The following is a 12,019-nucleotide window of genomic DNA, read 5'->3' as shown; positions in this document are numbered from 1 at the left end:
GGCAACACCTGTCATCCAAAATTCTGTTGTGAACTATTGAGATCCGATGGGATACACGAACTGCTAAGTTATACGATTTCCAAGTGTAATCGAGAGCAGATCGTCCATTGAATTTTGCTCAGAAGCTGGCCATAAAAAGTTTAGTTCTGGACTGTTTTAGATAAAATCACCTAAAGTCATTTGAGCCGAACACGTGCCAATATTAATAGTAGAATTCTTCTCTGTTCCATGGCTTCGCGGTTACTCTATATTTATTAAATCCATGCATGTTGCCATGTTTCCTTGCCTTTATTAATCTTGCACGGGCATTTGTGAAATGTGTCAACATTGGGAGATAATTCAGTTCAGACATCAGTGCCAAACAGTTGTTTAATGCAATGATTTGTGCCTTTTATGGCCTATGAGTGCGCTTCCGTTGGACGACACTCCGCTAGGTTCCAAAGCCTCACCCTGCAAAACATACTACATCAATAGGTTGACGGTTTCTATTTTTCTTTGTTTCATCTGCCCTTTGTACTGCTCTTTATTATTATTGACCATCTCGGTTGCCACCCTTTTAATGAAGAAATCTGCTAGTCAATAAGCCTTGAACTTGTACTCAACTTTCAAGTTCATTTATTCTGGGCAATAGGTTAAAGGCTGCAATTTTGATCCAGAAGGCGAATATGTGAGACATTGGCTGCCTGAGCTTGCGAGAATGCCAACTCAATGGATTCATCATCCTTGGGATGCTCCAACTTCCATGCTTAAGAACTGACGGCGTGGAGATAGGGTTAAACTATTTGAAACCTATTTTGGCTGATGCTCTTTCTATGATGTGGGAAACCGGAACACCAACAAAACTCACCTTGAGTTCGGAGGTTCAATCCCAGCTTACCATCCAAAAAAAAGGAACATCAACGAAACTCAATATTATGGTTCCTCTTCATCAAATGAAGAACTTCTTGAGGAATCTGAAACTCCCAACTTTGTATTCTATTTGAATTCCCTCTGGCACGGCTATGGAAAATGCAGCTCAACATGGACCAGATCCAAACAAAAAAAATTAGCTTAATGCAGTTTTAGAATGCGTAAAAGTTTTAACTCTATGCACAAAGTCTCTCTCTCTCTCTCTCTCTCTCTCTCTCCTTTAAATATGTTTGTTCTATGATTTAATCTGGACCCCATAAGAAATGATTCATAATTCAGCTTGAATCTGATTATACATAAATTGCATATGAAATATAGCATGGTACAATAATTTATTATTGTTAGTGATTTTAACGTTATTTTATTTTATGAATTGAAGGAAATATGAGACAGAACTGCAGGTAGAATACTGAGACTGGGTATATCTCCAATACTTGATTGGTCTAGATGCTAGTTTATACAGTTCATATTCCATAGAAATGCCAAGAACTTGAATTTTCTGATTCAATTCGATATACGGTTTACTTGGAATTTTGTGACCTGGTTTGACTTTCATTACAGTATTGTTTAATTGGTCAATTCAATCAGAATTTTGATTGTAGATTTGAAATCCAAGCTCTTCAGCAGGCACAATCTCATTGTTGTAAACTTGTAATACAAAGGTGCATGTGGCCCCCACTTATTGGTCTGGACTCTGGACCATCCATCTGATAGCCTCTGGGTTGGATCTTCAATGGTCCAAATCCTAACACCCAACAACTTTTTGGCTTTGGTAGTCAAAAACTGTGTATAGGCAGCACTCCACATTGTCTAAAAAATATATTATTGGATATTAGGATTGTCAGACGCCTCATTTTTGGGGCATTGAAGATCCAAGGTAAGGTTTAGCAGATGGACAGTCCCGAACAATCAAAGGTGAAACCCACCATGTAATGGTGTGTGTTCCTAATTGTAATACAATGAGGTCATGCCCTACTGCCTTCTGATATAGATAGATTACATGGTAAAGTCATGAAAGATTCGATCATGTTTAGAAGGAAATAGGTTTAACAATTTTGTGTATATTATGCTCATTTAATGTGATACGCTAATTCAAAGTTTCTTTTACTTGTACTATTCTCTTTCTCAAGAAGGATTACCTACATACATATACGTATGAATACATGCATACATATAATTAATCACTTTTCCCATACATACAAGCATGGATACCTCATGATCTACATTTATGTATGTACTCACAGACACATCCATACCAATACATACAATGCTTGGCAAATCTATTGGATGAGATAAAAGATTTTTGTATGCATGGTGCTTGTTGTCTTTCTCTTATTCCTAGAAATGCAAACGATTTGGCTGATCGCCTAGAGCTTACTTTTATATGGGGGAGTCTGAACCACTGAAGTGCACACATAATCTTATTTAATTAATGGTAACTTAAAAAAAAAAAAAAATTACATACAATGCTTGCATGTTTGCATTTACTAAAGAATGATCATGTTTTGATCTATGGTTATTTTGGGTGTTTTCATTTACATACAATGCTAGAGTGTGGATCGTACAGGCCCCTCCTAGGGTGTGTTCTTTCGCTTGGACGACAGTTCTAGACAAAATCCTTATAGTGGACCACCTGCGCAATCAGCATGTATGGATTATTGATCACTGTGCACTATGCGTGGAGGCAGGAGAATCAGTAGACCATATGTTCCTACATTGCAAAATGGCCAGATATGTTTGGAGTAAAATCATAAGCAGATTTGGTAGTGTGGGTGTTCTGAGTAAAATCTCAGACCTCTTGGAAAGCTGGGCTTTCTCTCCTTGGCAGAAAAATGGTAAAATTCTATGGAATGTAGCATTGCTCACAACATTTTGGGTGTTTTGGAAAGAGAGAAACACTAGGCTGTTTAGAGTATTAGTAAAATCCCCCGACTACGTCTACATTAATGTGGTAGTGTTGACTATAGCATGCGTTAGGGCTCTCCCCAGTTTCAGATTTGTATTAGTGGATGATTTATGGTGGGGTTGGTCTGAGGCATGTATGGATAGCGAGTTGCGACCGCTAGTGGCACAGGTATGGGACCCTCCAAGGGAAGGATTCTTTAAGTTGAACTTTGATGGTTCTAGTTTCAGGAATCTAGGACCGGCAGCAGTAGGTGGTCTTCTTCGGGATTATGTCGAAGAAACTTGCTGGGCTTTCTTATTCCCCACTGGTATAGCAGACTCCAATGAGGCTGAGATAACGGCGGTGCATGAAGGAGTAAGGTTGATTGACCCCAGCATTCTAGATAAGTAATAGTGGAGGGGGGCTCCCACAACGTGATGAAATGGTAAAAGGGAAGCCTCTCTTACCCTTGGTGGTTATTGAGGTGGATTGATGAGATTTCAGACCATTTGGCGGGATCGTCTCTCTTTTCATCATGTTAGGAAGATCAGCGAATAGCGAAGCCAAGGCCAATCGTCTAGCTAGGGAGGGGATCTCTCGAGGAGCCTTAGAAGTTTTTTATTTCCTTCCCCCGTGAAGGGTGAAGCCAGTTTGAGCTTTGTATTTTGTTTTCCCTTTCTTGGCTGTAGTGTTATTTGCCTGATGCCTTGCTGGTTTTTCTCCTAGTATGCATAGTACACAGTACACTTCATCTTATTGTTATTTTTTTTCTCCCATTTTATTCTCTTTGATAAGACAAGAGTATGGATGTTACATATAAGCATGCATGTACACGCTACACATATGCATGCATACATGTGCGTATATATGTACATGCATGTGTATGTTATCGATGAATGTATACATGTATTTTATAAGTGATCATGATTGCTAGAGATTGGTATATGAACTGGGTTTATATAATGGATTCTATTGATCTTTGCTGCAATGTATTTATGCATTCGTATATGGATGGATCACACGGATGTGCTCAAACATGCATGTATGTGCATGCCATGGTTTGATTCATGCATATTCATACATACGAAACATAAGCATTGATGCCTACTAAGTAGAATAAAGATGAATAGATAAATTAAACTTGTTCGAAGCATGCACATGGTTGTTTTCTTTAGCATAAACAGTGGTTGTCTTAAAAAGATATTTTCTATATTTTAATCAATATAATATATGGTAATATATAGATTCTTCTTATTATTCATTATGTAGATTATTTAAAAGCTACAAAGAAATTTAACATTTCCAAGGTACAAGAAAACAACAAGCAATGTGCACCAACATGATTCATGAAAAAAAAAAATGTTTTTCTAAGATAGATATTATCTTAGGCTCTGTTCACTTGCGTTCCCGGGAAAGCAAATCCTCGGAAAACAACCGCTTTTTTCCTTGACAAGACCTTGACAAGACAGAATTCTGGTGTTCACTTGCTTTCCTGAGAAAGTAACAAGCCTAGGTGGAAAATGTCAAATAAAGACATGAAAATTGCCAAAAATGATGTGGAAATGTCTCTTTTCTCACAAGTGTGGGAAACCAAATCCCACTATTTTGGTCGGATTTGCTTTCCCGAGAAAACTAGTGAAAAAGGGTGGGCAAGCAGTTTCTCAGGAAAAGGTTTCCTGTGCACGTGAACGGGCGCGGTAAACCTTTTCCTACAAAGTTTCTGTGGATTCATTTTCCTAATGCCACGTCAGATTCCCGGGAAACCTTTTATTTTCCTTTCCCGAGAAAACAAGTGAACAGAGCCATAGATAATCACTAATAGCTATATCCCCCGTACATAACATGATTTGGGTTTAGGCGTGATGTAATTATGTGGAATTTCTCGGTCCCATTTCCTTGTGTCACGCATGCTCACTTTTTAGAAGATTTTGTCTTATTCATTTAATTCATAAGAGGTAGCTGCTCTCGTAGAGCCGCGAAATGGCTTTCCACGAAATTGCCTAGCAAATCCCAAGATATTTTATTAATAATACATAAGATATCTAGCCTATAAAACATACATTTATAACGTCCTTGATATTATGAGCAATTTTATATGGGGAATGAGATTTCCCCCCTCCCTCTGACGGAGAAACCCCCCTTTTTGTTAAGTTTTAGAGGCAAAGAAAAACGTTAAAGGGGGTGAATTTATCCTCAAGCAGTGAACCATCCTCGCAGAAACCCATTTTTTATTTTTTTGTTGGCCCGTGGGCGTGGGGTGGGGGCGGAGGATATCATTTTCCCCCAAATTTTTTTTGTCACCGGCTAAACGTGAATAATTCCTTTGTCATAAATAAATTTATTGAAAAGGCTTGTCATTCTACAGTAAGGACAGACCCAAGAATTTGCTCCAGGAGGGGCAGACAATGGAGCGGACAGTGGTAATTATTGAATAATCAATAAGTTATTATAATATCCACCAAAATACCTAATTATTCCCCCCTATGAATGGCCATTTTTGACGCAAAATTTGGAGGGAAATGATATCCTCCGCCCCCACCCCACGCCCCCTGGGTTTTTTTTGTTCCTGGGAGTTATGTGGGAGAAAAAAAAAAAACCCTGGGAGATAGGTGGGAAAAAAAATTCCTAGAAGTATCTTGGTAAAATAAAAATCCCACGTTTGGTTGACCGGATTATGGTGGGAAAAAAAAAACCTTTGTTTGGTTGCGTAGAAAAAAATTCTTCTCAAGCTTATTTTTGGTTCCCGAGTTTATTTTTGTTCCTGGGGTTATTTTGGGATGGGATGTAAAGGCAATCATTACAAAAGTGGGATTAAAAAATTCACCACACAAGCAATCATTACAAGAGTGGGATTAAAAAAAACTTAATGCTAAAAGGCAACCAAACATGGGATGGGACCAAAATTTAACTAACTCTTCCTGGGACAAAAATTTAACTGGCAACCAAACGGAGTTCGAGTTTTAGTCCCGAGGACAAATATTTAACCTAAGCCTTACACATTCCGGTATACACAAAATAAAACTAAGTTCTTCTATTCACGCGAAAGCACAACTAATGGGTGGCATACAACGACCGGAGTGTACCAAAAGAGAAACACCCAAAACAAGAAATTCAAAATTTGAATAGGAGTCTATTTTGAATTTCAAAAACTGCTAGAGGAGGGGAAATGATAATAACATATGCAAAATAATGTTCAATTAGAACATGTTTTCATTTTTTTTTCTCTTTTTCTGAACACATGATAAACAGTCTTCAATTTTGTTGAGTCATCGAGATAGGAAATACAGATATCTATTTGTTGAGAAAATCCGCAGGGCAAAACAATCCGATCATGCACAAATTAAACGGAAAAGTAAAATAAACAAATCAAGCCACAAGATGAACACAGAGATTTTATGTGGTTCGGCCCAGCCTACTCCACGGGCGAGAAACACGATCTTCCACTATGAGAAAAACAATATACAAGGATTACAATGGATTTAACCCAAAACTCAAAACCCGCAATCATTTCCTTACTTCCCAAACCAAGATCGTACAAGAGAAAACCCCAAGAGAAAACCCAAGAAGAAAACCCAAGAGAAAAACCCAAGAAGAAAACCCCACTTTCTCTTCTTTTTCTCTCTCCTCTCTTTCTCTTTTTTCACTTTGTTTTCTCTAGCCACATCTCCACACTCCACATAAGAGAAAATACCTCTTATATCCTAGGTTTCTTAAAACCTAAAAAGTACTTTCTATTTTTGCCTTCTTACTTTCCTACCGAAGCAACCTAGTGGTAGGGGGAAATAAGGCAACTTTCCCAGCAATCTCCACCTTGGCTTATTTTCCAGCTACCTGAAGATTTTTCGTTGATGTCACCACCGGTCCGCTATCACCGCGAAACGCACCATTAGCCTTCCAAAGTACCAGCTACACACCCTCGAATCGCCTTGTTTTGACTCCTCTTGATTCGACCAACACGGCCAATGCACATGTGTAGCTGCCAACTCATTGACTCACCTTGTCAACCTTGGAGAGGGATCTCGATCCATCCTCCCCAACGCAGGTACTTTCATACTCTCACAATCGTTTGCAACCTGAAAACTTGTCTCTGCACCAACTACGAAAGAGACCCTACACATGCACGCGCTACCACTCCGTTTCCAACTAGCTATCGAGATCTTAGGACTAGTCACCGTGTCCCCAACCAGACTATATAATCCATCACACTTCTCTCATTTCATCAGAACCATACAGCCGCGTGTGATTTCATAGCTCCACCTGCAGCTGAAAACCTGCAACCCCTAGAGTCCAATCGGCCAAGTGATACTAGATTCTTCCGTAGCTTTGGAACATACGCCACACCACCCAAAGTACGAACCACTCCATCGAACATCTTAATCTTGACCGTCCCAACTTCTGTGACATCACAAGTAAACCCGTCACCCAAGGACACTACACCCGCCCTTGTCTCCTGGAACGTATCAAAATATTCTCTCCTGGAGCATACATGAACAGAGCACCCCGAATCTAAAATCCACTCATCATGAGGAGAAGTGTGATTACCTATGGAGGCTGCGAGAACATCTCCAAACTCTTCGCTCTATTCATCCGTTACCACCACCTTCATATTCATAGCACTATTGTCCGCCTGGTCAGCTCGCTTTGAACAATCCCGCTTGATATGGTCATATTCCCTGCAACGGTAACATTGCACGCCCTTTACGCCGACCTTGGATCTTAACCTGCCTTTACAAGATCCCCTGTCAGATGACCTTTCTCTTTGATTCCCACCATGAACAACCAACCCCTGTTCTTTACTTACACCAAGAACAAGTTTCTTCCGTATCTCATTCCATAAAAGCGACGCCGTGACTTCCTCTAACTTTATCGTATCCTTGCCATATAATAAAGTCATCACCAGGTTGTCATACGAATCAAGAAGTGGAGTAAGAAGTAATAGGGCATTATCTTCTTTCTTCAACTTTTTGTCAACCTTATGGAGTTGATCCACAAGCCCGTTGAATACCGTGATGTGTTCCAGAAGATCTCCGCCTTCCTGTATCTTCAACCCGTACAATTGCTGCTTCAGATACAACCGGTTGGCTAAGCTTTTTGACATATAAAGCTTTTACAACTTCTCCTATAATTTAGGCGCATCTTCTTCTTTCATAACGTTAAACATAACGCTATCTGCCAGACACAGTCGAATCGTGCTGACAGCCTTCGACTCTATGTCTTCCCACTCAGCAACCGTCATCTTTTCCGGCTTTCCATCCTTTCCCTTCAACGCCTTAGCCAAGCCCTGTCATTTCTATCAAATCTGTCGATGTTGAATTGACTAGAACTTGATTTTACCGTTATCTCGGATTAATCCGCACTTTATGGTGTAGCGCTCCACCTCGAATGGGAATATTTTCTTACACAATCTTTCTACTCCCAAAGATCGCTCTAACTATGATCCAACCACAACACCTACGATCACACGCCCGGCCTTGACGATCGCTCCACTTGAGCTCTGATACCACTTGTTGAGAAAATTCGTCGTGCAAAATAATCTGATCGTGCACAAATTAAACGTAAAAGTAAAATAAACAAATCAAGCCACAAGATTTTACGTGGTTCGGTGAAGCCTACTCCACGGGCGAGAAACACTACCTTCCGCTATGAGAAAAACAATATACAAGGATTACAATGGATTTAACCCAAAACCTGCAACCCTTTCCTTGCTTTCCAAACCAAGATCGTACAAGAGAAAACCCGAAGAGAAAAACAAAAGAAGAAAACCCAAGAGAAAACCCCAAGAAGAAAAGCCCACTTTCTCTTCTTTTTCTCTCTCTCTTCTCTGGCCACGTTTCCACACTCAACATAAGAGAAAATACCTCTCTTATATCCTAGGTTTCCTAAAACCTAAAAAGTACTTCTATTTTTGCCTTCTTACCTTCCAACCCAAGCAACCTAGTGGTGGGGGGAATAAGGCAACTTTCCCAACACTATTATATCTTAGTAATTGAGGAATAATCCTCAAACTATGCACAATATATAACCCCATGCACGCATAGGGCGGGGCCCACTATTTCCACCTAACCCATCAATAGGGTAGGGCCCACCATTTACGCCTAACATTTTGCTACGGTGGAGCCTACTATTTTACACCTCGTGTTCTCATGGGCAGGGTCCACTATTTTACACTCTCACATATCATGGGTCAAGATTAGGGGTGGCAACGGTTCGGTTTCGGTTCGGTTTGACCCCCAAACCGAACCAAATCGAAATTTGAATCGGTTTGGTTCTACCGAACCGAAATTTGAATTTTCGGTTCGGTTCGGCCAATTTCGCCACCCCCTCATAATCATTGGAAATTGGGGGCAACGGTTTGGTTTCGGTTCGGTTTGAAATTTGAATCGGTTTATTTTTACCAAACCGAAACTGAGGTTCGATTTCGGTTCGGGTTCGGTTGGATTGCCACCCCTAGTCAAGATTGCATTACAGTATAGATATGTAACAACTGACAGAAACGTACTTTTAGATGATATATTTAGCTGAGGGATGCTAAACTGAAGGGTGCCCTTGCAAAAATAACAAGTCTACATATTTATAAGATAATTAATAGCTAAAGCATGGTTGCGGTTGAGCCACTAGCTTAGTTAGTTAAGGCCTTGTTCTCCAACCTTGAAGTCAGAGGTTAAATCCTGCTTACCTATTCAAAAAAAAAACTTTGCATTTATAAGCTAATTAATAGCTGTATGTGAATATATATTTATTAGGTTTTAAATAAGGGGTTGTTATTGCCACTCAAATTATTTGATTTCTAGGAGAGGGGGCTCTTCTTTGTTTGGTGAAAAAGGAGAGGTACTACTACTTACCCATCAAAAAAGGTACTGACTCAGATTCGAATGAGCCACCCACCTAGTCACCTACCCAACAAACTGGAGCCGATAATTCGGCCTCTTATATAAGCTTGTTGGGTCAATGTTTGAGTAGTGAAAGAAAACAAACAATAGTACAATGAAGTCAGAGAGTGGGCCACGTAGACCACAATACTCCACATGGAGTAATTTAATTAGTATAAAGACAACGTTCACGTGACATCTACCTTCGTTTTTTTTGCGTCCTTTCTCCGTACTTGGTTTTGTCCGAAACGTCCTCCAAAAAAGGCTTGTTAATTTAGAGCCGTAGATTATCTCTTTCTGCCTTTTTATCTCCACCACATTTAGCGACAGACTGGTGGGGCCTCACCTTAACTCCTTGCGTGTAATGTACATATTTCCCATTTTGGTCCCGATTTCAATGAATGTTGAAGGTGGACACTCCATCATGGCTAAATTTGTAATGGGTCCCTTGTGGCCAACCCTAGCCAAACATGAGATAGCATCCCCTCCAACCTAAGATACCTAATTTGAACCACATGTTAAGGATAAGGGTGTCAATTAGACCTGGCAAAATCGACCTGTGTCTGCGGGTCGACCCAACTCACCCGCAAATTTGCGGGTATGGGTTGGCATTTGAGTGACTCGTTAAAATTGACCTATGAGTCAAACCAACCCACATGCAATTTTGCGGGTATGAGTTGGCATTTGAGTGAAGTGTCAAAATTGATCCGCGGGTCACTCAACCCGCTAAAACATGGGTTGGGTCGAGAACCCGCGGGTACCCGCATTTTGTTTTTTGTTTTTTCATTCGAGTAGATACCGGCCGCATTTCCTAACTCGCAACAAAGAGAAGCTTTCATATAAAATAGGGGATTTCTCTCTTTTAGAAGGTACTCCAGGCATTTTGTGTTACTTCCTTGAGAAACAATCCATACGAACTGTGAGATCAAAGAAAAAGAGAAATGAACGGTCTAGAATAAGAGGAAATGCAACCAAGTATAAAAGTGACAATGTTCGTTTGCAATGGGAGTACTTCGGGCATTTTTCTAAGTCTCTTCTTCTGTTTTTGTTGCTATAATTTCCTTATTCACCCAAAAAAAAAAAATTTCTTTGGCAAAAAATTGGGGGTAACCCGCGGATAGACCCAACCCACCCACAGTGGGTGCAGGTCACCTAAGTGTTGACACGTAGGGATGCAGGTCATTTTGACCCAACCCGTTTGACCCACACCCGCATGACCCGCGGGTAACCCAACCCAACCGCCCGTTTGCCAGGTCTAGTGTCAATGCACCTTAGACGGTCCAATGGACCATACAAATCCGAACTTTAACCGACAGGACCTACACGCGTTATCGGTATCTATGAACACATTTTGGGACCTATAATAGGATAAAAAATTAGGGAAGTGATAAATCGACTCCCCATGTGTCTTTCTCTCTCCTCTAGGTTAGAGAGAGAAATAGGAGAGAGATAGACACACGGGGAGTCAATTTATCCATTTGGGGAGTCGATTTATCACTGCCTAAATTGGATTTTATTATACTGTTTTATGAAAATACCCTCTAACTTCTATTACATTAATTGTTATTTAAGGGGTACTTTTTAGTAAAAATAAGCCATACACCTTTTTTTTTAACGATTCCTATTTTTTAGTAAGTTTTTTCATTTATCTCTCTCAAGTCAGATCACCAACTTGTGTTCCTTCTCTAACCATTGACCCTATAATAGTGAGTCATTGCTGTTGCGGCTCATGCTCGTGCTTGCCCTCTTCTGAAAATTGTAACAGTGTAAAATGTAAGTAGGACCTACTAGCTACTAGGACACTCTGATGGATGGTCTTATTTGAAATGGGTTGTGACCTAAACACGGGAAGTAGGATATGAAGGACACTTCGAATCCAATCAGATTGATAAGAGAGTTGAATGGATCGTGTCTAAGACATAGGTGGACGATCTGAAGTGGATTTGTTGAGACCTCGAGTCAAGGAGGGCAATCCTAGCCCTACCTACCAGTAATGTTGTGTTTGGATCCACATGCTAGGGATCCTCCAGCCATCCCTAAGGGGCTGTTTGGATAAGCAGATTTTAGGATCTTGGATTTCCTCAAAATCCCGGATGGACAACAAAAGAAGAAGGAGACGGTCTGTCGTTTTCTGATTTCACTCCCTTCTTTCAGTCAAGCCAGAGAGCAGGAGATCGCACCTGTTTCCAGGTTTTAGAAATGTCAGGATGGGGGAGAGACTAAAACCTAGATTTCTTACTTAAAATCCAAAAAACACTCGTCGGATAGCATACAACAGCTTGATCATGAACCCTCTTTTACACTGTTTTCAAACTAAACCTGGATTCTAAAATCCTCACATCCAAACAGCCCTTGA

The 12,019-nt window shown here is 40.3% G+C and overlaps 1 protein-coding gene across 1 annotated transcript; it reads left to right on the top strand.

Annotated features, from left to right (window-relative positions):
• The first annotated feature begins 2,632 nt into the window (after positions 1 to 2,632).
• LOC143891223 (uncharacterized) lies at positions 2,633 to 3,205 on the top strand. Its single transcript, XM_077395850.1, has one exon. It carries the CDS (start codon positions 2,633 to 2,635, stop codon positions 3,203 to 3,205), a length of 573 nt encoding a protein of 190 aa, XP_077251965.1.
• Positions 3,206 to 12,019: the final 8,814 nt, after the last annotated feature.

Source organism: Tasmannia lanceolata, unplaced genomic scaffold, assembly GCF_043159265.1.
Source record: "Tasmannia lanceolata isolate RefF3 unplaced genomic scaffold, GAP_Taslan_0.1 ptg000013l, whole genome shotgun sequence".
In the NCBI taxonomy this organism is placed as follows: Eukaryota; Viridiplantae; Streptophyta; class Magnoliopsida; order Canellales; family Winteraceae; genus Tasmannia; species Tasmannia lanceolata.
Note: the sequence above shows the minus strand (reverse complement) of the source record. Positions and strands in the feature narration are given on the sequence as shown.

Coding starts and splice junctions, on each gene's coding strand:
- LOC143891223 (XM_077395850.1), top strand. CDS start 2,633: ATGGCCAGATATGTTTGGAGTAAAATCATAAGCAGATTTGGTAGTGTG.